This window comes from Camelina sativa, chromosome 3 (assembly GCF_030686135.1).
Source record: "Camelina sativa cultivar CO46 ecotype springtype chromosome 3, ASM3068613v1".
Taxonomy (NCBI): domain Eukaryota; kingdom Viridiplantae; phylum Streptophyta; class Magnoliopsida; order Brassicales; family Brassicaceae; genus Camelina; species Camelina sativa.
The window spans coordinates 8,587,728-8,613,893 of record NC_141882.1 but is presented as its reverse complement, the minus strand read 5'-3'; the positions used below and the strand labels follow the sequence as shown (position 1 = coordinate 8,613,893).

General features: G+C 34.8%; 6 protein-coding genes across 10 annotated transcripts; 2 read left to right on the top strand and 4 right to left on the bottom strand.

Moving 5' to 3' along the window:
• LOC104776232 (uncharacterized) lies at positions 1–25,763 on the bottom strand. 2 transcript variants are annotated; one of them, XM_087508718.1, is made up of 5 exons: positions 25,720–25,763; positions 1,501–1,918; positions 1,286–1,401; positions 363–752; positions 1–276 (listed from the first exon to the last, which is right to left on the bottom strand). In XM_087508718.1, the coding sequence occupies exons 2-5, from the start codon at positions 1,658–1,660 to the stop codon at positions 208–210; spliced, it is 735 nt and encodes a 244-aa protein (XP_087364844.1). In that variant the 5' UTR covers positions 1,661–1,918; positions 25,720–25,763; the 3' UTR covers positions 1–207. The 2 variants fall into 2 exon arrangements, with proteins under 2 accessions (XP_087364844.1, XP_010498563.1); XM_010500261.3 differs by lacking the exon at positions 25,720–25,763 and having other exon boundaries at positions 1,501–1,988.
• LOC104776231 (chaperone protein dnaJ 10) lies at positions 7,234–11,215 on the top strand. Of its 2 annotated transcripts, none has more exons than XM_010500259.3 (10): positions 7,234–7,638; positions 7,859–7,918; positions 8,598–8,680; positions 8,829–8,985; positions 9,273–9,399; positions 9,516–9,674; positions 9,860–10,038; positions 10,133–10,213; positions 10,331–10,468; positions 10,848–11,215. In XM_010500259.3, the coding sequence occupies exons 1-10, from the start codon at positions 7,552–7,554 to the stop codon at positions 10,950–10,952; spliced, it is 1,176 nt and encodes a 391-aa protein (XP_010498561.1). In that variant the 5' UTR covers positions 7,234–7,551; the 3' UTR covers positions 10,953–11,215. The 2 variants fall into 2 exon arrangements, with proteins under 2 accessions (XP_010498561.1, XP_087364842.1); XM_087508716.1 differs by having other exon boundaries at positions 7,312–7,638; positions 10,857–11,215.
• Positions 11,553–13,910, top strand: LOC104776230 (UDP-rhamnose/UDP-galactose transporter 2). 2 transcript variants are annotated; one of them, XM_010500258.3, is made up of 7 exons: positions 11,553–11,663; positions 11,755–11,939; positions 12,060–12,200; positions 12,304–12,488; positions 12,580–12,780; positions 13,118–13,279; positions 13,358–13,910. In XM_010500258.3, the coding sequence occupies exons 3-7, from the start codon at positions 12,062–12,064 to the stop codon at positions 13,715–13,717; spliced, it is 1,047 nt and encodes a 348-aa protein (XP_010498560.2). In that variant the 5' UTR covers positions 11,553–11,663; positions 11,755–11,939; positions 12,060–12,061; the 3' UTR covers positions 13,718–13,910. The 2 variants fall into 2 exon arrangements, with proteins under 2 accessions (XP_010498560.2, XP_087364843.1); XM_087508717.1 differs by lacking the exon at positions 11,553–11,663 and having other exon boundaries at positions 11,755–12,200.
• Positions 13,976–16,000, bottom strand: LOC104776228 (uncharacterized). Of its 2 annotated transcripts, none has more exons than XM_019243580.2 (7): positions 15,307–16,000; positions 15,148–15,208; positions 14,929–15,023; positions 14,775–14,808; positions 14,565–14,619; positions 14,422–14,464; positions 13,976–14,215 (listed from the first exon to the last, which is right to left on the bottom strand). In XM_019243580.2, the coding sequence occupies exons 1-7, from the start codon at positions 15,487–15,489 to the stop codon at positions 14,144–14,146; spliced, it is 543 nt and encodes a 180-aa protein (XP_019099125.2). In that variant the 5' UTR covers positions 15,490–16,000; the 3' UTR covers positions 13,976–14,143. The 2 variants fall into 2 exon arrangements, with proteins under 2 accessions (XP_019099125.2, XP_087364845.1); XM_087508719.1 differs by having other exon boundaries at positions 15,178–15,208; positions 15,307–15,642.
• LOC104776227 (uncharacterized) lies at positions 15,669–18,414 on the bottom strand. Its single transcript, XM_010500256.3, has 10 exons — positions 17,964–18,414; positions 17,806–17,875; positions 17,667–17,729; positions 17,303–17,587; positions 16,879–17,207; positions 16,681–16,780; positions 16,543–16,596; positions 16,377–16,463; positions 16,152–16,280; positions 15,669–16,056 (listed from the first exon to the last, which is right to left on the bottom strand). Exons 1-10 carry the CDS (start codon positions 18,062–18,064, stop codon positions 15,751–15,753), a joined length of 1,524 nt encoding a protein of 507 aa, XP_010498558.2. The 5' UTR covers positions 18,065–18,414; the 3' UTR covers positions 15,669–15,750.
• Positions 23,071–24,215, bottom strand: LOC104776226 (protein MIZU-KUSSEI 1). The gene has a single exon (XM_010500255.3). It carries the CDS (start codon positions 24,068–24,070, stop codon positions 23,201–23,203), a length of 870 nt encoding a protein of 289 aa, XP_010498557.1. The 5' UTR covers positions 24,071–24,215; the 3' UTR covers positions 23,071–23,200.
• Positions 25,764–26,166: the final 403 nt, after the last annotated feature.

The following is a 26,166-nucleotide window of genomic DNA, read 5'->3' as shown; positions in this document are numbered from 1 at the left end:
TAAAAAAAAGAAACCATTAATTTTATAAAAAAAATGCATATCAAACAAAATAAACCCTAAAGATTCTAACAAAGAGCCCTACCATAAGAGAGACAGAAACAGAAAAGCTAAAGGAAGAATGATTACACAAAACTAAAGTTAAGTTGATTAACAATAAGATCAAGAACGTAATCATTCTTCCAGTAAAAGCTTCTCTTAATTATCTCTCTACAGAAGAAGATGAAACATGGCTACACTGCACACACCTACTAGCTTCACCGTTACTGTCATCATCACCTGCACACATACACCATCAACAGATTTTATTAATCAAATCCTTTTAGTATTGAAAAGAGTTTAACCTTTTCGTATGTGAATGTTACCTGATGTGCTGAATTAGTGGAAGTGGGTAAAGGGTTAATGGAAGTAGAGTCGACTTCTCCGGTGGGGAGTGGAACCGCCGGATTACTGTTGATGAACGGAACACCGTCTTTACCAGGAACTGTCACGGAAGTGATCTCTGACGGAGATGGTCCAGGAGAGAAAGCTGAACCTTCTCTGGGACCTAATGGCCAAGGGTAAGAAGAAGGAGACGAGATCACTCCTCCTTCTGAAACCGGAACAGGGGCGATTGCTGGTGGTTGAGATGGTGCTGGTGCGGCCGCGGTAAGGATCACTTGGACTGAGAGCTTCTGGTTGAGTTGGCAAGTTTTGGGAACAGATGTGTTGTTTGTGAAGGAAAAGTAGTAAGAGCCTGTTCTTGATGGATACCACTGAGAAAACAAGATTCATCAAGAAAATGGATTAAAATGTAATGTATCATTATAGAGTGAAGTTTAACAATAAATGTTTGAAATTTCAAACTTTTTGAAGATCTTAATATAGTCTAGATGCTTTTTAGTGACTGTATTAAACTATTAGATGCTTCTTTTAACTGTAATTTATCATTGAGCCCTGAACATATGACTTTTTGATGTGTATTAAACTATTAAGTTTAAATCATTTAACAATTCTCTTTTTTTTGTCAGAACAAAGCATCGGATTACAAGTTGTATTAATATCCACTAAAACTACTGATTTTAAAAAGAAAAAAAAAACAGAGGGAAAAACAGGGGAAGAGGAGCTTTTTTGCCAATCTCAAGAACAGAGAGGAAAAAAGGGGAGACTTGTCAAAAAAAAAAGAAAATGATCAGAACTTTATGAAATTTATGAGAAAACCTAGATGAAAATCTCATCCTTTCCACCAATTTCACAATTTTGGTAACGAATTAATAAATGTGAATGTGAGAGAGAGATGTATAGATACCGTGAAGGAAGTGGAATTAGGTTTTGTAAGAAGAGTGGCTTGGGTGAAGTCACAGACATTGTATGCATCTTTGCTTCTGAAGATGTAAAGATCATATCCGTACTTGTGTCTGAAAACTGGGGGTAATAAATAAGAAACAAAACAATTAATTGAGTAAAAATCTAATGAAAGGGGAAAATTAAAGGACTGGTTTTGTAAAAAAAAAGAACACTTACCAACGGAGTCGCCGACATGAACAGTGGGGGTTTTCCAGACAGAGACACCGTCGACGAGAAATGTGGAAGAAAGAGAAGATTGAGAGAAGAGATAAAGAAAGCAAAAGGAGTAGAAGAAGAAGAGCATTGAGAGTGTGACATGTTTCTGAGACCCAACCATATTTTTTTTTTTTTGCTTGAAATGAGGAGATGCGTAGGTTTAAGAGAGATTCTGAAATTAAAATGAAGTAAAGAGCTTCAATGATGTCTACCCTTTTTATCTTTGCAGGCCTCTCTCTCTCACACACACACTTAGGTCAAAAGAGAGGTTTGGTGCCTATGAAGAGCTTAGGGAGAAGAGAAGAAGAAAAAGGGAAGAGAGAGAGAGACAGAGATAGAAGTATTTTGAGAAGTGTGCAGTGAGTGTCTGTCTTTTTTACTTTTATGTATGTGTGTGTTTGTGTTGAACAAATGGAGAAGATTGAATATTTTGAGGAGTGTTTTACTCTATTTTATTAATTTGTCCCATAACTATACTTTAATTAAGAATGAAATATTATTATCTGATGAATTTGAATTATGATCATTTAAAAGACATTTTGACTAATGCAAGTCTATGACTAGTTTTTCTTGGATTTGTTTCCTTATGCTTGAAGGTTGACAATATTAAAATTGTCTCATTAATATACATGCATATATTATATTGAATATTAACATCTAATAATTCGTTTGAACTAAACTTAATCACAATGCTCCTGGTTTACTAGTTCACGATTGGATGACAGGTCAAATGCACTGCAAGAAGAGAAGTAGGAATCTTTCAAGAATAAGTAATTTTAGTAAACGGTAAAAAAAAAAGAAGTTGTCATCATGTTGATCACAGGAAATTATACTTTGCTGATAAAAATCTGACCAAAAAAAGTGAAGCACCAAAAAAAATACATGTATAATGTACATTTTTTTTTTTGGACAAACACATGATTTCATTCATTCAAACCAAATCAAGGTACAAACTGGAGATTCAAATATCTCAAAGTTTAAAGAGTTACAAAAGTAGGTATTCCCCAATATCATAAACAAGAAAATAAAGGACATCGAGGTGAACACCATGAAAGTTATGAAACAAATGCTATGAAGCAAATAGGAACATGTGAGATCACGGATACTCGAATGATCATCATCGAAGAAAACGATGGATGACAGGTTTGTCAAGGTCAAGCGACACTTAGACGTTGTAGGAGGATCCAAAGCCAAATCACTCGCCAAGACGAGGTACACTAAAAGTGCAATGGCAGGGATTCTGGGAACCATGGTTTTACGGTTCAAAGTAGGAGGATGTAGAGCCCAAGTCAGAAGGTAGCTTCCAATGGAGTGAGGGTTGTCTTCAATCCATAAGGTCCGAGAGATGGGAAAGGTACTGAAGTAGATTGGCTTGAAATCGTCAAGTGGGTAGATTGGATTGCAGGGCGATAGACCATAAGACTTTAAGCAAACACGAACAGACCTTCCAAAGAAAACTAAAGCTATATGCCTATGATAAAATTCGAACTGTAACAATACAGGTGGGTTCTCTCTCACTTGGGGCCCTTGGTCAAAGAAATTAAGAAATCCACACAAAGCATGTAGCCAGTAGGACCAAAGAAAATGCAGGGTAGGCTTGGTCGATTTAGTTTTGAACAACACGGACAAGGTTTGGTTGAAAAGGGATGGGTGAAGCTTGGGTTCCAAACTCTTGCGGGTATAAGGCATATTCAAAAGGAGGTTGATATGCACGAAAGTGGGATCATGAACCGGGTATGAGATATATGGGCTGAAGAAGCTTTGGTAATCACCACTCTTAAGCGACATGATCATAATGCCGAAACTCTTCAAGCCTTTAACAACATGAGTAAAAATCCTAGATGTTTCAATAGGCAAGGTTCTCCTAAGCATAAGAGTTGGGCACAAACAACCTTTCAATGTGAAGCTTATAAACTCATGATTCATAATCCTAGGTGAAACTAATGGTAGAGTTCTCAAAGACTTCTTGTATAGCCAGAGCAACAAAGGCGTGTTACAAGCTATTTGCAGTCTTCGTACAAACGCTTTCAGTAAGCCCAATCTATGTTGACTAAGGGTAGACCCATAAGGAGTTAGAATAGACATGTACTTTAGTAGATGATAATCGGGCTCACCATGTGAAGGATTGGGCGCTTGGATATAAGGCAAAGAACCTTGAGATGCTAGCATGCCGAAAACAGATCCGAGTCCCATCCACAGAGATCCAAAGGCTACTGTGAATGGCCCGGGAAGATGAAGAGCACAGTGGCTAACCAGAACGAATTCAGGATTCAACAACTCTAGAGGGAGCAAGCTTGGTTCTGCCAAGGTCAGGCGGTGACATGGAGTTGGGTCGGGGGTCCAATCGCGGATCGGTGATGAACAAGACTTTGTCGCCGTCTGGATTCTTTGGTAAGGGTTTGCAACGGTTAAAAAGGGACCAAAAAAGGGGAAAAAAGAAGTGAAGATTGAGAGAAAGGGGCAACAGAGACTTAGAAGAGAAGCGGGGAAAGAGAATTCCCGACGCCGGCGAGCAAAAGCCCCACCGGCATCGAAGGAGAAAGGTGGAGACGGCGCCTCGATGTTCGTGCCTGGGAGAGAAAATATTAGGGCGAACAACAATTCGTGTTATTTGATACTCCCTCTGTCTCATAAAGATTGATGTTTTGGAATATTTTTTGTCCCATAAAGATTGATGTTTTGTAAACTTCAAGAAGTAATCATTGAAAATATTTAAAATTTTGAATTGTTATTGGTTTAAAATTAAATAATACTTCCTTTGTCTCATAAAGATTGATGTTTAGAAACTTTTACATATTTTAAGAAAACAATGATTACTGAGTTTAAATATATTTTTTAGTTTGACTAAAGAGATATTATTTAATTTTAAACCAATAACAATTCAAAATTTTAAATATTTTCAATGATTACTTTTTGAAGTTTACAAAATATCAATCTTTATGGGACAAAAAAATATCCCAAAACATCAATCTTTATGAGAGAGAGGGAATATCTCTTTAGTCAAAGAAAAAAATATATTTAAATTCAGTAATCATTGTTTTCTTAAAAATGTAAAAAGTTCTAAACATCAATCTTTTAGAGAGAGTGAGAGTATAATTTATACTCCCTCTGTTTCAAAATATAGGATATTTTAACTAAAGCACGCAGATTAAGAAGTTTTTACTTTTAACAAATTCAACCAATCAGAAACAATATTGCATAATATAAAAATTGCATAAAAACTTGAAAACATCATATATTATAAAACAAAAAAAACTTTTCTAAAACATCTTATATTTTGAAACAGAGAGAGTACAGTGGTTTTGTATAATGTCCATTTAAGAACCAAAAAAGAGAGAAAAAGGTAATAAAGTGAGAATTATATAACAAGATAATGATGGTGATTATTATTCTTAAATCATTACGCCTGTGATTTAACCCCAACATGTTTTGGATGCTCCCTACTTTACACAAAATTAAGTTTATAATTTCCTTCCACCGTTTTGTTAATTAGAAACTTTTTCTATCTTTAATCACACGGAAATAGAAATACTAGCTATAACCAAAACTTTTCGACACTACTTTATGGGCTGGAAGCAATTATAAACATATCTTTGTTTTAGGCAATGCTAATCTTATATTTTCCTAAGATAATGATTGTATTACTTACTAGTATATTTTTTGTCGAAATTTCTCATCTCTAATCATTAAATATAAATTACAAACTTTGTTACATTAACATTTATATAACACGAACAGTCGAATTTCCTTTCCCCCATATAATTTTCAAATGATATTTTTTATCACATTAAAAGTAAAATAAAATAATTGTGTTCGAAATTTAGGCTAATGTATTTTGTTAAAATGTAGAGTTGTGTGTTTAATGTATCCATGGTCTAAAGTTAAATGGTATCCATCAAAAGCAATAGGTTGCAAACACCAATTTTGACAAGACCAAACATTCTGCTTCAAAATAACAAAACTAAGCTGAAGGGATTTGTCTTTGCATGATTTTGTTTGTATGTTGTGTTTGATACTTATATAACTTCTAAGAAACTTTTCAGTTTTTCGTTTGCTGGCACGAGCATGGTACAGTACCTTTGCCTTTTTGTATAGAACCACACGAACCACACAGCCTTATGTGTACACGTCTCGTCGTATATGTTTTTAGATTTTTCATGCTAAGACGACAAATACTACATGACAAAACGCGAGCTTCGGCCACACCCCCAAAAATCTTTGGCCGTTCCTTTTGATGGAGACTTCATAATAATTTAAACTTTAAACAATCTTAATTAATCTTTGCCAATTTGGAGTTTTGGACTCTATAAAATGATATTTTACAATACGGAATAGGGTTTATTTGTCTAATCTGAAGAAGAAGAAAAAGTCTATTTCAAAAACAATTTTTAGACCAAGAAATTCTAAAACGATAAATTTTGAGTGTTAACACATTTAAAACTCTAAAGAAGAACTATTGTCAGTATTATAGGAACATTTAGTTGAATTTTAATTTACAACAAATCTTTAGATCATACTATCATGTACACCAAATAGGCAAATGATAATATATATACACATAGGTAATAAATTCCATGTTTATATTATAGCAAATAAATAAAGTTCATAACAAACGTAGAAGAGAAACACTCGTACCCTCTTCATGTCTCTTTGATTGTTTAGAAAGAAAACGATAAAATGTAAGGTATATATATATATATAACTTTTAGATTTTTATGTTGATTTGATTTGTTTTAGGAGAAAAAGTTTTGAAAAATCTATACTTTGGAAGTCAAGGACGTGGTCTATGGTCAGCTGCCTTAAACGGACTCCGAGCAAATGGAAACAATGGTTTACTAGAGAATATGGAATGTGATGGAGGCTAATGGTTTGTTGGGTAAACAATGAGAGAGAAGTAGCAGCATATCTTTTGGACTACTCAGCGGACGGGGAAATAAAAAAGCATTGGAATGGGTGGAGAACCACAACATTAATGGACCAAATATGTGATCTCCAACTCAATAAACCAATTACAAAGAGTTCCTTACAAGAGTTCATTAATCAATATAATGCATTGTGGGTTCACTAGCAGCCAAATCGAAATCAATAGTAGTCCTCTTGATCACTCTCACAGAGGAAGCAATAGATACACGAGAACTCTTAAAAGCTCCAAACTCCGAATCTCTATAATTCAATGTAAAAAAGTTCACTTCATCTGAAAATTCAACACAAATGTGAAATTGAATTCATGTCATAAGGATCAAAGTTTTAAATACCTCTTATTCTACATTTTATCTAACTACAACACCAATCACAATCTAAAGATATTAGTTTGTCAAAATGCAAGTTTGATTTTGGAGTTTAACCAAACATTGCAGTTTAACCAAACATTGCATTAGATTGAATTGAAAGATGCTGGAGCCTGGAAGGTGTTAACAAGCAAAAATACAGCCCAGCCCTATGCCTTACATTTTGACCAACCGCAGGACATGTAAATCACAGAGAGAATCAGGAGGTTGAGCCAAAATTTATAAACTAAAAAATATATTAATGTGATAAAAGCTTTCCTTAATTTTTAAGATAATTCAAAAATACAAATTAAAAAGCATTCCTTAATCTTAATTTTAGTAATCTTAACAAAAAAAACTTTCCTTAATCTCGTAAGCTTAATTTTTAAGATAAAAATCAGACTGAAAAATTCAAAAAAAGAGAGGAATATGCTGACGAAAAAACGCGTGGCGAATATAAATAAATGTACGGATATATTAATATTATAGTCAAATAAAGAAAGACACCTCAAATTAATAGAAGAGGTAATAATAATAAATAAAATAAAATAAAAAAAAGGAACGGTTGAGTTGAAAAGGCTGGCGCGTACTCGTCAACGTATACCGCGCGTGGAGTGTTTTCGTGTCCTCTCCTCCTCACTTAGACAAAGTTTTGTGGTTTGTGATCCGACACAAAGTTCTAAAATCGGGGGACGTTCGAAGAAGAGTCATTAGATCGTGATCGTTATCGGATTGATTTTTAATAATGGTGAAGGAGACGGAGTTTTACGATGTACTCGGCGTTAGCCCCACCGCTACGGAGGCCCAGATTAAGAAAGCCTATTACATCAAGGTTTCCCCATTTTATTAAAATAGTTTTTGTAATTTCTTTAGCTGATTTCGATTTGGGTTACAAAATTAGGTCAGTCTTCCGATCTGGGAAAGTTCGATTTATTATTAAGAAAGAGCTCAGTTAGTGTCTCTGGAGAAGTTCCTTTGTATTGGACCTAATCTCTTCTTTTTTTTTTTATAATGAATGATTTTTTTTTTTTTTTTTTTTTTGTCTTCTACAGGCACGCCAAGTTCATCCAGATAAAAACCCTAATGATCCTCAGGCTGCTCATAATTTCCAGGCAACTTCTCTTATTTTTTCTTTTATATTTTGTTTAATTAGATAGAAGAGCTTAAACAGACACTATTATCTTGAATTGATATCTAGGAAAAACTATTATTATATTGGCATATATATGATGTTTGGGAAAAACATATTGTAGTGGTAAAGCTTGCTGATTTTAAAATAGATGATGATGTCTGTCTATCTAGTGTCTACAGTTTTGTGGTTTACCATGATCTCTTCTTGTGCATCATCACCTGGTTCTTCTATTAGATGCTTGGGTTTTTTTTTTTTTTTTTTTTTTTTTTTTCTCATTGTTTGTTGAGCGCATCTGAAGCAAGTGGATTTTAGCCTAGAAAGAAGAGATTGAATAAAACTTTAGGGAAATTTTAGGATCAGAGCTTTGATACCATGTAGAGAGTTGATCAACGGATCGTTGTTTTGATTAGGTTCAGGTTACATCTCTATATATACGTACAAAAGCATAAGTATCAGTTTTTAGAGATAAAGGCTGATCTAAGATTACAACAGATATTTTAGATCAATCTTTATACTCCCTAACAGATTATCTGGTTTCTAAGAGATCAGTATATATAGTATGTCAATTCTTTCAGTATTCTGTCTTTCTTGATCTATTTTTTTCCTCTTTGGTGAATCTTTTTGGATGAGCTTTTTCAAAACGTAAGTTCTTTATACAGGTGTTAGGAGAGGCCTACCAAGTACTAAGTGATCCAGGGCAACGTCAGGCCTATGACACATGTGGGAAGTCAGGGATTTCAACGTAAGTGTCTTTTCTTCTTCTCTCTTGTCATAGTTCAATGGTTGATTCGCTGCTTGCACCTTGTGGAGTTTGGGTGACATTGATCTTGATCTTCTGCTAAAAAACTTGTATTCACCTTACTTCTTACTTGTGGTTTTCATTCTTGCAGTGAGATCATTGATCCCGCGGCAATATTTGCTATGCTTTTTGGGAGTGAACTTTTTGAAGAATACATTGGGCAGCTTGCTATGGCATCAATGGCTTCACTTGATATCGTCACTGAAGGGGATCAGATTGATACTAAGAAGCTTATAGACAAAATGAGGGTAAACTTATCATTTATTGATCTATCCTGCTTAAGAAAATTCTTTGATCACCATTCTTTCGTGACATTCTATACTTCAAGCATTAAACATGAGAAAGCGTATTTTAAATTTTCTTAACACACTCTATTGACATGAATAAACATCTATTCTTAAGAGACAGTTGTTTAGATTATCGGAACAGATAAAAAAATTGTGCTCGGCATGTCACTAGAACATAGAGTACGGAGTACCCAGATTCCCCCTTTGTTCATAATGCCCTTAGCATGTTTGATTGTATTTGGTTTCAGGCTGTTCAGAAAGAAAGAGAAGACAAACTTGCTCAGATTCTTAAGGACCGCCTCAACCTATATATGACGAACAAAGATGAATTTGTTAGCAATGCTGAAGCTGAAGTAACAAGACTCTCAAATGCAGGTAAGATGTTCTGTAGCATATTGTTCCCCTTATATAATTTATGCTTTCTCTTTCCATTTACGCCATATCTGTGGTCAAACGGCAAACTTATCTTCTTCTGTATGTATATTTAACAGCATACGGGGTGGAAATGTTGAACACAATCGGATATATTTATGTAAGACAAGCGGCAAAAGAGCTTGGGAAGAAAGCTATTTATCTCGGTGTACCATTCGTTGCTGAATGGTTTAGGACGAAAGGCCACTTCATCAAATCCCAAGTAACAGCTGCAACAGGTTAGTGACTCATGAACAACATCATATTTATATCATGTCCTAGAGGTTGTAGCATGTGTTACATAACGAAAATTTAATTCAACTACTGAAAATGAAACCCCAAGTATACTTTCCGAGCCTCGTAGAACTTGGTCTCCTCTCTTAGGGAGTAACATTTAGTGACTGTTCTTTTTCTGTCTTCTTAGGTGCATACGCTTTATTCCAGCTGCAAGAGGAAATGAAAAGGCAGCTAAGTGCTGAAGGCAATTATACCGAGAAGGAACTGGAAGAGTATATGAAAACCCATAAGAAAGTGATGATTGATTCTCTGTGGAAGCTCAATGTTGCTGATATCGAAAACACTATCTCCCGTGTTTGTGAGCTGGTATGGTAGTCTAGCTATACATGCACTATTTGGCTGATGTAGCATCTTGGTTCAGTTTCTTTGTTGTAACCATTTTATGATTTTTTCGTCTTAGGTACTTCAAGATCCCAATGCCAAGAGAGAAGAGCTTCGTGGAAGGGCCAAGGGGTTAAAAACTCTAGGGAAGATCTTCCAGGTAAATATTTTTTATTCCCGTATTAGAATGAATATAGCACATATCTTTTCAATATAACATTTAAATGTACTTCGAGAAATAAGGAGGACTGATGCTTTTAGTTTTGTGGTCATGTAGAAGAACAAGATAGCCAGTGAGAGTGATCCTTTAGTAAGAGCAGAACTTCACAAACTAAACGGAAATGGTCAAGACCATGAAAATGCATCCACATCACCAAAATCCGATGAAGCATCTCGTTCTAAAGTTGGACCTCAGGTACATCTCCTTCCTCTTTAGTCATTCCATTTACCACACACACTATTTGCATCTTACTAGTACTTAAACGAATCCAGAGGAACATATACTCGTGTAGTCTTAATATATCCACTTTCACTAAGCATGTTTGAAGGCCTTGTTTTACATATTGTGAGAGACAGCTCCATGTTTATATGTGGTAGAGATTTAAGAAATGATATAGGGTATAGATTGATTACGAAAATTGGTTTGTGAGTTGTTTATGACACTTATGAGAGATCATGAGATAAGATTGATTCTGTTAGGTATTGTTATTTTAGCCGGAAGACACTGGTTCACTCACAGTCTCTTCTTACATGCACCATCTAAAGGAATCATGAAATGCAATGTATGTATATAGGAACCGCAGAGCCCTTATGTGGAAACACCGACGCTTGGAGAAGAGCAATTCAACCAGTACTTTCCAAGGCCTGCGCCGCCTCCAGGAGCACAGAGACACTCTTAAAGCTGCCAAAAGGATTTGATTCAGATAAGAGATTGCGCAAAGACTATATTCCGCTTTTGTACTATATATAATACAAAGTCTTTATGCATATTTGATATATTTGCAGGCGGTAGTAACCATTATGTAAGTTCTTTTTATGTTTGTTAGAAGAAGAAATTATTGGATCTTTTGGAAAAAAAGGCACATGAAATCTCATTTTAGACAATGTATAATGTTGTTTTTATTTTGATTTATATATGAATATAGATGATGTTTGGAGATCATGTGTTGTGAATTGTGATTCTTATTATTGATTACTAGAAGAAGAGCCTCATAGAAAGAGACATACATGTAAATTAGCTGTCTTTACAACTTGCTTATGTTTTTTGAGAAACTCTTATCGTTTTCTTCATACATGACAGTTGAAATGTAACTAAAAAAACTCAGTTACATTTTCATGTTTTCAGACACAAGATCTAGTAATGTTTTGGGAAACATTTGTAATCGAATTTAATCGTAAAATTCAATAATACTACTAGTAGTCTATTAAATTCACTATTAAACGATGTTAGTTAAGTTCTAAACGTTAGTATATTTTCTGTGTTGGAAATTAAAGGCACACACGAGAGACGTTATGGTATGGGAAGAAAAGAGCGAAAAAGACAAGAATACGGGTTACTGAAACGCATTGTGGCAATTAAATCATGTGCGTACCAAAAACGTTAACATAAGGTCAAATACGTCAAGTTTTAATTTAATTATTATGTTAACAAAATTTGTATTCTTAATGAGAGATTATATAAATTAATAATCACATTCACAGGCTTCTTCCCTCAAGGAAAGCATCAATGGCGGAATAACAATAAGCTTACTTGTAATAGCCCCGAAATCACCACGGGTGAAGAAGAAGACGACGACGAAGAAAGCCACTGGAAAAAATAAGGCAGACGACAGAGATACGCGTTTCTGTGTGTGTTTCTTCGCGGCTTCCACGAAGAAGCCGAGAACGTACGTGATTCGTATTTTTTTCTCTCCACACACTCTCGTCCGGATCTGATTTTGTGGTTGGAATAACAATCGGTTTCTGATTTTCGAATTACTTACAATTTTCGAATCGGAATTAAGAAGTTATGGAGAAGGCAGAGAACGAGAAGAAGCCATCGGCTGTATCCGACGTCGGAGCATGGGCGATGAACGTTACGAGTTCCGTTGGGATCATCATGGCCAATAAACAGCTAATGTCATCCTCTGGTTTCGGCTTCAGCTTCGGTTTGATTCTCTGATCTCTCTCTCCCTGTTTTACTTTTCGTTGGATCTGCATGATCGTTTTCGTTTTTAATACTCTGATCTGTGAATTTTGTGAATTATGCAGCGACGACTCTGACGGGGTTTCACTTTGCTCTCACTGCTCTCGTTGGGATGGTGTCAAACGCGACTGGCTTATCTGCGTCTAAGCATGTTCCTCTTTGGGAGCTTCTTTGGTTCTCACTCGTTGCTAATATCTCTATCGCTGCTATGAATTTTAGTCTCATGTTGAACTCTGTTGGTTTCTACCAGGTGGATTAGTGAAGCTTCCCTCTTTTTATGTGTTCTCAATTATAGCTTTTTTTTAAAGATCCTTCTTCTGATTGTCCAACATTTCATATAGATTTCGAAATTGAGTATGATTCCGGTTGTTTGCGTGATGGAATGGGTTCTACATAGCAAGCATTACTCGAGAGAAGTCAAGGCATCTGTCATGGTTGTGGTTGTAGGAGTTGGTATTTGTACTGTCACTGATGTCAAGGTTAATGCCAAAGGTTTCATTTGTGCTTGCACTGCCGTTTTCTCCACTTCTCTCCAGCAGATTGTAAGCTTTTCTTCATACCTATTTACTCAAAATTCAGTGTTTGCCCTTTACTTTGTTGCTTCATCTCTGAATTTCTCAAATAAGTGGCGATCTGGTAGTGACTCTGCTTTTTCATTCTTTAAATCATTCTGGATATATACGTTAAGCGTTTCATTAGATAAGTTGTCATGTAGCCTTGAGTATTTTTCATAACCTGTCTGTCAAACATCGATACTGTTAGGTATTTATAGCTTCATTAATCTGGGAGATAAGATGTCTTAGTTCTTAAAACTCCTTATGGAGAGTCTTACTTTGCTAAGTTCTTTCTTGATGATAAAATTTCTTTTTCTGGAAACAGTCTATAGGTTCACTGCAGAAGAAATACGCAATTGGATCATTTGAGTTGCTTAGCAAGACAGCTCCAATCCAAGCCATTTCACTCCTCATCTTTGGTCCATTTGTTGACTATTTCTTGAGTGGCAGATTCATTACTACTTACAAGATGACTTATGGTGCCATTGTAAGTATCCGAAAATCTCCTAGTCCCGTTTACAAACTCATTATCTAACAATTAGATAACCATCACACACACATACAGCTATGCATCCTTCTCTCCTGCGCATTGGCGGTTTTCTGCAACATTAGCCAATATCTCTGCATCGGAAGATTCTCTGCTACCTCGTTCCAAGTTCTTGGTCACATGAAAACAGTCTGTGTCTTAACATTAGGATGGCTTATCTTTGACTCGGAGATGACATTCAAGAACATAGCAGGTATGGTCTTAGCCGTGGTGGGGATGGTTATCTACAGTTGGGCGGTGGAGTTGGAGAAACAGAGAAAGACGAAAGTAACACCGCATGGTAAACACAGTATGACAGAAGATGAGATTAGACTTATCAAAGAAGGAATAGAACATACGGATTTGAAAGACATGGAGCTAGGAAATAATAAAGCATAAATAAAGCTCTTCAGGACAGAAGTTTTTTTGGTTTCTCATTTCGCCAACATGTAACCTTTTTTGTTTACTTTTTTTCTTTTGCCCTTCTATTTGTGTTCTTTGTCTCAAAGAACCATTTATAGCCTTTATCTGATGAGCTCTCCTCTGCAGAGCACATTCTTTTTTCTACAGAAATATATGATTTCTTTTTTTACATCTTTTTTGCGGTAACAATGTTGGAGTAATCATGTGTTCTGTTTCCGATCATTGTTTCTCCAGTTTCTTTCTCTTAACATACCTTCCAATTATGGATTTTTCTGATGCAAGAAACACCACAATTACATTGTCGCAACATTGTCTCATATAGAAAGTAAAATTTTATTATAAGACCGTAAAATCTATATAAACCACGAGGTTACACAAGCCATTTAACATGAAGAGACATATCTAGATCCCATTGAGAGTGACCACAACTCTGCGTGCGGTTGGAGCATCACGGTGTTCACATAGCCATATTCCCTGAAACCCCAACATTTCCAACACAAAAGCTTTAAATAAGAGAAAGTAGATGCAAATGAAATCTAGGTGATATAGATTTGAACTGCAAAGCATTGTAGTTTTGATGATCCATTACTACTCCATCCAAAGAAGTCAGCACCATAAATGAAGAAATATGAAAACATGTGAATGTAGTAATGTTATAGTCAGATGGAGAAATTTATTACCTGCCAAGTTCCCATGTTAAGTTTGCCTTTTGTTATTGGGATTCTGCAGAGGCATAAACACTTGTTAAGTGGGCATCCAAGAGCTAAGAATATATTATGCAACACACTAGTCACTAGGGTTACAATAAGATTGTGTGACTCACGTGAGTTGACATCCAAACATTGATGATTTGATATGAGCTGGCATGTCATCTGGACCTGCAATTACATTTACAGAATTCAATTCTCAATACACAAGATTTGATGGTAAAAGAAACAGTATGAAAGTTAGGGATAAAGGGAACATCTTTGATTCACAAATTAGCTTCAGGTTGATGAAAATAACAAAGAAAGGTAACTAACTGTAAACTAACCTTCCATAGTATGCCTCCAAGGTGCTGAATTCCCCTGAGTTTTAACCCAAAAATAAATAATTGGTGATCAATTATGGACAAAGGGAACATCTTTGATTCACAAAGTGTGCAAACATAATGATGAAGTAAATAAAGACATGTTAACAACTAATACCTCAGGAACAATACTGTTCAAGAAAGTCTCAGTATCGGCCTGAACATCTGGATCATAATTCTCATTGATTGTCAGAGAAGCACTTGTGTGTTGTACTGTAAACCAAACAAACAACAACACACAATTACTCAATCAAGAACCCCAAAAAACAAACAGAGAGCAGAAGCTGAATGATAATATTACAGAGAGAATTATTAAAAATAAAAAATAAAATCTCACAGAAGACATGAGCAAGACCACAATTGAAACCTGACAAGTCTTGCCCTATTTCCTTCAATATCTGTTTCAAACAACAAAACCCCAAAACCACACAAGCTTTAAAAACAGAGTTCATCAACTGATACAAACAGAGCAAAGAATATACACAAAGAACGAAACCTTAGGAGTGATAAGATGACATCCGCGGCGTTGGGGTGGAAGCGTGATGGTTTTCTGAGCCCACTTAGGAGCAGAGGAACTCGCCATCGAAGCTCGATCGGTAGCTGGATTCGCTGGAGTTAACACCGATCTGACACGCAGAGGAACAACACCAGAGAAGAAGACCGTCGAGCTCTGCATCATATAGCTTTAGATGTTTCCTCTCTAAGCCCAATAATAACAACAACAATGGCCGATACAGTTTCTCCTCCAACTACAAACCAAAATAAGGCCTTTCACTTTCACCATCATCACTCACCATTCATTTTTTTTCTCACTTTACTTCGTTTCTGGGCCTTAGAATTTTTTTATGTGGCTATCAATTAACAAAAACGGCGTGTAGTTTATCTCTCGTTTGTTAAAATACAAACTACATGACGTTTTTGTATGCTTTACATCATATCATCATGTCTTTCTTGTTGGTTCCTCAATGATTACATAACGGAAACTTGAGTTTTCCGGTGAATATTCAATGTTTTTGCTCTTCTTCTTCAACAGTTTCTGAGCTATTCTCTTCGTCGAGTCTGGTAAATACTTTACCGTTGTTTCCATGAGCGCAGATGCATCCAATGACATATCTTTAGCATAGTAATGAGCGATCTTGGGCAATAGTATCTTTGTCTCATTGTGTATACGAACGTTGTTTCTTATGAACTCTTCTTTGGCTTTTCTTAGATCCCGGAAAACGCAGTCAGCGGTGTAAACCCGAACCTGAAAGAACAATTAAGTGTACAAGATTAGAATCCAAACAATAAATTCCAAACTTTTATTAGTACACTTGGTGAGGCTTTTTTTTTTTTTTCTACCGGAGGATCTGTAGAAGCTCCTGAAGAAATAGCGAAATGAGCCAGTGACTCGGGATATTCCAAGGCGTAGATGTGTTTGACATCACAAGTTTTCGACTTTCTTGATGGTGAAAACAATGTCTGCAACAACTGTTTACAACTATCTCAGTTACAAGATATGAAATATAGTGAAAGTGAAGCAAAAGAAAAAAAAACAAAACAAAACAAAGAGAGTGTGTTGCATACAGGTGGTGAGAAATGCGGACGAATGCCTAAGATTGAGCTTTGGATAATGTAAGGGTTTACGCGATAGCCTCCAACATCATAAGCTGCCTGAGAGTTATATAATAGGGGGCTTAAGTAACAGCAAAGACATATAAATCAATCAGTCTAAGAGATGTAAAGAACAAACCTTTAAAACCGAGGTGTTTCTCGCACGGTTGTGAGTTCCATAGGCTAGATAGGCCTGCAACAGAGAGAGAATAAAGATATAATTGAAGCTTTTATACAAGACACAGAACCAATAAGAGACTAGTTATTGTTTGCTTACATGCATTGTAAGGGCATTGTGAATGTTTATCCAAAACGCGAGCTTCTCTTCACGTTTCATTCTACTGGGATCAACCTTCTCAAGCTTTTGAACTAGTGATCTATACAAATCAATTGAGTAACGTTTCAGGTCAACCCCAAGTCATTGTAAAAACTGTCACGTAAGCAAATTGTGTTACTCTTTTAAGTATGTATTTACCTGAAGTTTTGGAGCATTAGAGCAGCGTGATTGAAACTACCATCATCCAGGTGAAGTTCTAGAGACTCTATTACAACACTGTGTGGCACATTTGCCGAGTTGCAGCTATCAAAAGTGGTTTTGGAAGAGACAGATGAGGGTGAAGAAGCAAAAGCCTGAAGACAAGAACTGGTTCTGGCTTTGCTGGAGAGTGTACAATACACAGAACATATGCCTTCTAAGATATCTTCAGAGAGCCTACTCGGGTTCACCACGTTATCCACTATATGAGAAGAACCTAGAAGATCTCCAAGAGTAGTGTGATTACCAGAAACGTATCTAGTCTTCTCCTGCACAATGTTCAAAACATCATCAAGTCTTGTTAGACTCATCACAAGGTTGGTTAAACAAAGCCAAAGTAAAATGCAAAATGGGTGTTACTTACCCTTGCAGACAAAGCTTTTAAGCTGGCTTGGAAACTCCTAGGAGGACACGAAGAGGAACGTTCAGACGCCGGAGAAGCTTGATATTGGTAGCTGAACACACTAGTAACGTCTGATTGCTCGGATTTGGGATAAAACTGATTAGAAACTAAGCTCGTTTCTGTGTGAGGAGAAGACGAAGAAACTTGCTCATCAAAAGCTGTCCTATAAAGAGAGAGCAGGTACTGTTCTGTGCGCAAAATCTCAAACTCGAGTGAAGCAATCTCCTTTCTCAAATCCTCTGAAGACTACAGAAACATTAAGAGCTACACATTTGCCGAAAACAATATGTGAAGTGAACATTCAAAGCTATAATAAAGTTCAAACCTTTGGCATAACGTTGCAATTAGAATCCTGATAACTTAGTAATCTCTTCTCAATCGACACACTCTGCCATGAAAATTGTGACTTTTTAGAAACCCCCAAAAAAAGTTTTGGTTTTTTAAAAGCTCAGAAATAGTACTACCTGTTTAGTGTAGGTAGAGAATCTTGAAGGTGATGATGCAACAATCACCTTCTGCTTCTTCTCCGAGTTCCTGTGAGACAAAAACCCATTTTTAACAAATTTGATTTCAAGTTGCAGAAGAAAGGGACAGAGAAAGTGTAAATTAATTGTGGTTTTACCTAGGAGAAGATGAAGAACAATCGTGAGAAGAAGGAGATGAGGAAGGTGAAGGAGAACAAAGACCCATCATTTTCTTTCTTGTCTGTTTGTAGAAACTCATCAGAGAATATTACTAACAAGTACTTAGGGATAATAAAAACTAAGACAGCCCATCAAAAGTATCTTCCTTTGAGACGTCGTCTCAAACTCTCAACTCAAAGAGCATATCTCGAAAAAGCTCCAGTCTTTTTGGTTGGTTTTTTTTGGCTTTGTCGTTTATATGCTTATTATGTTAGTGTGACTCCAAAACTTTGCCGAAACAAAATAATAAATTTGTTTTTTTTTTTTTTTTCTATCGTAACTTTCCGGGAAAATGAGCGAGAAAATCAGGAAAGTGATACCGACATTTTTCCCGGGACTTCAGACTGAGAGAGAGTATCCCGAGTTTTATTATTATTCTAATACTCCAGTAACTAATAATAAAATTTATCATTTAATAATATTTCCTCGACATTTTGTAATAATTACTAGTATTAATATTTCATAGTACACTCGTAAACACTCACTTGTTCAGTGCTCAGAACTCAACTACTCTGAAAATAATGCAATAATTAGTACTAGTATTAATATTTTAATAACTAATACGTGAATGCATCAATTATTTGAAAACACAAGGCTATATTTTATTAATTTATATTAATATATAGTTATAATTTTTGCATTATTTTTTTTATTTGTTTACTCGGTTTTATACTTCTATGATTCGATAGTAAAATGCCTTGAAGAAATAAGATAAAATAAAACACATGTAAAGAAAAAAGAAAGCAATTAATGCAGTCGATCTCAAAACAACTAAGGAAGTGGGGACAATTTTAACACGATCCATAAAAGAGTTGACAATGGGACATAAAATAGTAACAAATATTTTGTGGTCACATAAATGAGAAATCTATATAAGACTTCTTTTTACCATTCCATTTAGAATAACATAAATGTAGCCCCTTGGCTTTGTAAAAAAAAAAAAAAAATGTCCAAAAATAGTATTTTTTTTTTTTTAAATAAGACTCAAATATATTCTTTAAAAAAAATTGTGTAGATTTAAAAATTTTAATTACCATTTGGTACTGATAGAGCATGTTCAATATTAGTATAAATTTAAAGACGCATATATATTCTAGTAAACATTACATAAACTTCCAAATCGAGTTTCATTTTCGACGTGGTCCGGTTGAGTCAGACCAATAAATGCCTCCAGTTTTTGGCACCACTCTTGTCTCATTAAATATCAATGTGAACAAAATGTGGATTTTTTCGACTCAGTTTAAGAGGTGTAGCTTCATATGCGCAATTTAATCGAATTTGGGGTACGTATCATTCATTCCTCTTTTTTTTCATTTCTGTTCTGACTTCATATTGGTTACTATCATTCATAAGAGACTCCTGAGTTCTTCTGACCTTCATAGTGTAGATTTTGGGATATTAATCAAGGACAATTCGTTCAGTAAAAGATAAGCAAACCGGGCCGAATTGACTCACCTCTAAATTTTGGGCTCATATATTGCAAACGGGCTTTCTCTCGCGTCATACGTTACTGTTCTAAGTTTTCTACGTTACTAACGTTTTGTTACTTTTTAAGGTTATGGGCATAGGGCTAGATGATAGACGAATAACTCTTACCAAAAATAGTAGGCTACACTCCGACCATAAATCGGATTACTATTATTATAGGTTCTTGAAATAATCGGACTCTTTATCTTTACTCCCTTTTCCTTGGAGTCTTTGACTATAAGATGCAAACGGGTGGTTTTTATAAGTTACTTCAATAATTTGGAGCCGGCAAATATGACAAACGAAAAGCAAATGGTTAGCCGTGCTGGACCAAACATTGCCTTTCTCCGTCACCATTTAAGAATTTACAATTATTCTTATTCGTATCTATATCAATCATGATATAAAATTGGTATAATAAGAAAGCAATCTTATCAATATCTAATTTTTTTATTGTATCGAATAAAATTGATATGGTGATATAATTAGATAATTGTGTTCTGTGATATGTGTTATTCGTTTCCTTAATATTGTTGGTAAATTGATTCGTCTTCTACCTGAACTTTTTTTTATAAGGGATAAATCATAGTTCGAAACCTGTTTGGATTTTGAAATATGTAATTAAAAATGTAAATAATTGACCGCTACGGAGGCTGTATGGAGTTATGGTTTGCATCAAGATGAGACAAAGAGAAGACTTTCTGCACTTTTAACATTTCTTTTGCTCAAATTTTAACTTTTTCAAATTATTTAGCTCAAACACTATCAAACTCATGACATATTTGCTGTAAAAAAGTTTTTTCGAATAAATTTTACATTTTATTCAAAAAAATAAAGTTGGCAGAACTTAATACTATATATAGTACATGGTAATCAAGGATTAAAGATTAGTAGCACACCTGTAGTGATTACAAATCAAATATGTGCAACTGTCATATATTTCTATTTGAATTGTTTTACTAATTAAAATGAATTTCAGGATTTACGGGCAGCACAATGGATGATCGGAAATAGTCTGAGTTTTCTTATACTTCTCTTATAAGATCCCATCTTATGAACAATGGGGAAATCATTTACATGGAAATATTCATTACATTGCATCTAAACAATACAAAGAGGGAACCGTGGGGGTTGAAAGTGCACGTGAATGACAGAAGACTAAAGGAGATGGTTGTGGAGCCAACTATGTCTCTATGTTAGGATTAATATCGACCCTCGTGTGCATCACCCATTCCTCTCCTTCTCTTTATTTATTTATTTAACAGTCTCTTTATTTAAAATCATACATATTACAAAAAAACAAGATTTTGCAGATTTTGAGAATCTATAATGGAGAACAAGAAAAATCAAACGACAGTACTATTTCACATAAAAAGGGGACAAAAGAACATATCAATAAGATTATAAGTGTCTCACATACCTTGCTGGATATCACGATTTTGCATGCCTCTGTCATTTTCTGGGACGTGGGCTTCTTCTTTCTATATTATTGATGGAATTTTTCATGATAATATTTTTTCTGGAAAAATTAGTCAGTATTCTGGTACGGTAAATGTATCTCAAGATACCCAATCAACGAGGGTGTCTCTATAAATTTTTTTCCTAAAGTATTATGTGAATATTGAATTGGGAGTGTTCCGTAGGACAACAATTCCATGATTGAATACTGACTTTTATTCGTGGCTTTTTACTCTCGAACAACACAACATTAAATCAAACTAAGAGCGTGCGTGCGTGTATATTATAAGGGTTTTGTTATTCCAATAGAATCTTAAATTATTGTATCCAAAACATAAAAGGGAATGAGTCGAGTGACGGGGGGAGATGCATAACTCGGTGCGATCAAAGAGACAATATATATATATATATAAAATAATTGAAAAAAATAAAGATGTCCTGCCGACTACCGTGGCACTGATTTGGAACCGAACCAGACACCGAAGCTAAAACCAAGATCCACGATCCTGTTTGGTCGCAGTCGCACATTACTTTAGCATGGAGGTTCACGAGGCACTGTATGTACGTGCAATTGACATGCCCATGGTCCCTTGGGATATTGGAAGAACTATATATTCATAACGAGAAAGCCGAACGCAATTAGTTCAACCATTTGGTGACTATATTTTATATTGTTAGACTAAATACGAGGATATGGTTAGCTAAATTAAGATATTTTTAATAAAAAAAAGTATATCCTTTCATTTTCTGTCGTGGCGTAGCATATCGAACCAAAATTCGTCTGTATGATCTACGAGACAACAAGATACTAACACCATCATTAGTGGTGGTTACTTCCCCAAATTTCTTTAATAAAAACTAATAAAAAAAAATATATAAACAGGAGAGATGGAGAAGAACTGCTGCTGAAATTACTAGGGGAAAAATATTTACTTAATATTTTTTTAACACATGTCAATTTTTTACTAGTCATATATTAAATATTAATTTGTTTTCTTTGAGCAACGATGACACGTTCTCTCTAGTAATGATGCTCTAAGGTCATCTCCAGAGGTAGCAACGCTAATCGTTACTCTAATTAATATATTTTAATCATTTTCTTTTAATATTATTATAAATTTAAATAATAAATCTGTAAAGAAAAATGTGACTAACCATAAACTGCCACATGGCATAGCAACGATTCTTATGTTTCTCCTCCGAAAAAGGTTACTCAATTTCTGTTTTACTTTATCAATATTTTTTAATTTCTTATTGAAAATATCCCTAAGAGCAACGATTGGTGGTCATGCTCTAAGAAATACTCCATATGTCCCTCAAAGATTGATGTTATGTGATTTCTCTTTGTCCCATAAAGTTTGATGTTTTACCACTTTTAGTTAATTAATATTAAACTTTTATAAACTTCTAGAAGTGATCACTAAAAAAATTTAATAGTGATTGGTTTATAAATATATAATATTTTTTAGTAAGAAAATAATATTATATTTAAAATTAATAATCAGTATTTCTTAATTCGTGTGAAATACTTGAAACATCAATCTTTCATAGACAGAAGGAGGTATAGAGTTAAGAACAGTCGACCATTTTCTGAGGTATAGAGTTAAGAACAGTCGACCATCTCTCCCTTTTAATCTACGTACCTACCAAAATATAGTTCATATACATCATAAGCTAAATATATTCAAAACATAAAAAAATGTTTCATTACATACTTTTATTCCCTTATGAGCGGCTTAAATAATTGTAAGATCGAACAAAGTAATTATAACTACCGAACACTATGGTAATTCAGTTGTTGCCTTGTTGGGTAAATAGCTATGTTTCTAAAAAGTTCGTCTATACATAAGGTATATATTCTTTGTGGAATTAATCAGTATCGTCGTCCTATGAAAACATTTGCAATGGTCTAGTGTGTACGCGCGGATCAATTTATACCTCTGCCAAAAGCATAAAACCACCACTGTATAATTTTTGTTTATATTTTCTTTTGGTAAAGCACTATAGTATTTTGTATCCGACATTGCGCCGGAATGATCGCTCCGTTTAATGGATCTTGAAAATATTTAAACAATATTGGCGGGTATCTATCTTACGTATGGTATCCTCTAGAACCCATTATTTGTTTTAGGGCAAACATGATAAAATTACATATATCCCTCTTTTGATGATTTCAAAATGTACAATTATAGAAATAAAAAACACGAACATGACAAGAATCTTATTATAGTATAAGCCACTGTACTTAATTTCACGATCTCAGAAGAAATATACTAAGCTCTTGTCCATAACTACCACCCGGATTCATCATATGAAACGATTCTGAGTCACTCGAACCAGTGACTCGCTCAAACCTCGCCCTCAAATACAGCGTCTGCTCCTCCTCGTCCAACGGCACAACTCCGGCTCCGACTGATACAGATTGCATCATCCTCAAGAATACGGCGTCGTTCTCAGTCACCTTTCTCCTCACGGCAAATCCCATTTTTCTTCCGTTGCAACACATCGACCACACGGGAACATCAAAGATCGAAGACGAGCGGCTGTTGCTGCTTCTACGAGGGTCACACTCGAGGGCTATACGTAGAACACCTGCCTCGTCCATTTCTTTGGCTAAAGCCGCCGTGGGAACAGCTAGTTCGAGGAGGAGAAGCGGTGAAGATCCCACGGCGGTTGAGTCTTGAAGGCAGAAGCTTACTCGGCCACGACGGTGGCCGAAGAAAGTTCCACTTACGATGCTGTTGCTATGGGAGGAGGAGGAGGATGAGGATGAGTGGTCTGAAGAGGAAGAGGAGGAAGTAGAAGAAGACACTGAGACGGTGTCGTTTTGGTGTGAAGGAGAAGGTGGTTGTTGGTAAGTGCAACAGTATGGGAGCATGCATTCGATGAGTGATCGGAGAGTTCGTCGGAGACGGAATTCACGGGCACAGTCTACGGTGGTTGGAGTGGTTATGATTTGCATGTGATGATAGTGCTGATCTCTTTGCTTTCCTAAATCAACCATTGTTCTCATGATTTGTGTTTTCTCTGTTTGAAAGCTAAGCTGAGACTTGAGAGTGAAATTAAAGAAGTGAATATTGAGTTTGTTTTTGGTGAAGGAGAAGAGTAGGTTTGATGGCATATATGTATAGGTGGTGGTGGTAATGGAGAGTGGAGACTTTTCTTTTGTTTATTTTTGTTTTTATATATTTTTAAATATTAGTATAAATATAGTATATGCTTTATATCTTCTTTTGGGTCTAGTGCAAACTTCAAGTAAAGAAGAGAAGGACGAGCTTATTTGTATAATGATTGATAGTTTTATACTCGTGGTTATTTGTGCATTTAAATCCAGCCACAAGATCATCACGGTTTAGATATTGGAAAAAGAAAGAAATATTCCCTCTGTCTTCTAAAGACAGATTAAAAGGTTTTATACATTTTAAGAAAACAATGATTAATGAGTTTAAATATTTTTTTTTTATTGACTAAAGATATAATATTTAATTTTAAATTAATAACAATTCAAAATTTTAAATATTTTCAATTATTACTTCTTGAAGTTTACAAAACATTCATCTTTGTCGGACAAAAAAATATTCCAAAACATCAATTTTTACAAAACATCAATTTTGTAGGTTTGACATGCATCAACTTTGTGTATTTAAGGAAGTATTCTTCGTATGGTCGTTCTCTGAGATCTTGTAATATATCTTGTGATATATAGTAACTTTTAAACCTAAAGTTACAAATCAAAATTCATCTTATTCGTGTAGCTTATACGATAAAAAAGGAAAACATAAGGCAGTGGAGGAAGGAGCATAGGAAGTGGGGTCAACGTGTCGTAATATAAAACGAGTTGGACCCATTTGTTAATGTAATATCCAATCAGTAAGTTTGGAAGGAAGCGAATGGTGCGCGTGCGTCAGTCCAAGTGAAGTCCCACGCACCACCTGACACTTCCAACCATCTTTCACTTCTTCTTTTATTGGTATTTTACTTTGTCAATTGTTTCACAGTCAATTGAGAGTTAACTTTATAGTAATATAAATTTTCTCTAATCGTATCAAAACTAGTTAATCACCCCAAAACTCGGGCTTTATTTGCTTTAAGATCATGTATTGATGCTGGATATACAATTCCAATAATGGCCTGGATACTCACCGTTTCTTATGTACGTAGTATAATAAATCGAATTAGGACATTGAAGCACTTCGGCTCTTCTCTTAATTTTTCTACTGTTAAGTGTTCATGAAAAGATATATGCTTTCTTCTGTCATTACAAAAAGATATATAGATGCTTTTACCAAGAAAAATGTAACATGAGAATAATGATGCATAGGGCGTGAGGGCCTAAGAACAAGCATGCATAGAGCAATGATTAAAACCCAATCATGCTCCGGTATTTTTTTATAGCATTCCTTAAGATGCTGATCTTTATAATCATTGCTTATATCGATTCATGATAGTTTTGCGTTCTAAATAAGATTATCATGTATGGGGTATACTATAGTATAATTTTTAAACTACTTTTAGAAGAAATATTCATAGCATATTAGCATTGCACCATAAGAAAGAAAATTTCGAAAATCATTTTCAACATCATTTTTAGTTTTTCTTATATACTCCCTGTTTTTACTTTAATATCAAAAGTTTTAATATTTATAGGAAAACAAAAAACGTTTATGCATCCACATAGTTTAAGTTGGTATTCATAGAGACTAAATCTTTTTTTCCCTTCATTATTTGCCGATTAGTAACATTTGTAATTTCATGTTGATTAGTAAATACAACAGGATATAGTAAACTTTATAATAATTTCAAGAAAAAAAAAATTTCTTTTCAAAATCAGCTCATGAAATGAAGAAACTTAGTTTCAAAAGCATTTTAAAAGAAAAATATCATCGATAAATGTTACGATTATTCCGTCATTGTTCTATCTTACATATCATTAGATTCCTACTTTTATTTGGTTTTCTATATTTTGATGATTAGCATCTTGTTTTTAAAGCTTTTAATAATAAAGTACATTACAATTGTTTTTCTTAACCACAAAAACTTAATTAATAGAACAACCACATATTATTATTACATTCACAAAAGTAAATATAAAAGCACATATCACATCATTCTAAGTAAGATTGCATGCAGTCCAATCTTTTGAATCCATAACAGTGTAGATTATATATATTGTCTTAGTTTAAATTATGTGGTTTATTAATTAGGTTAATAATAAAT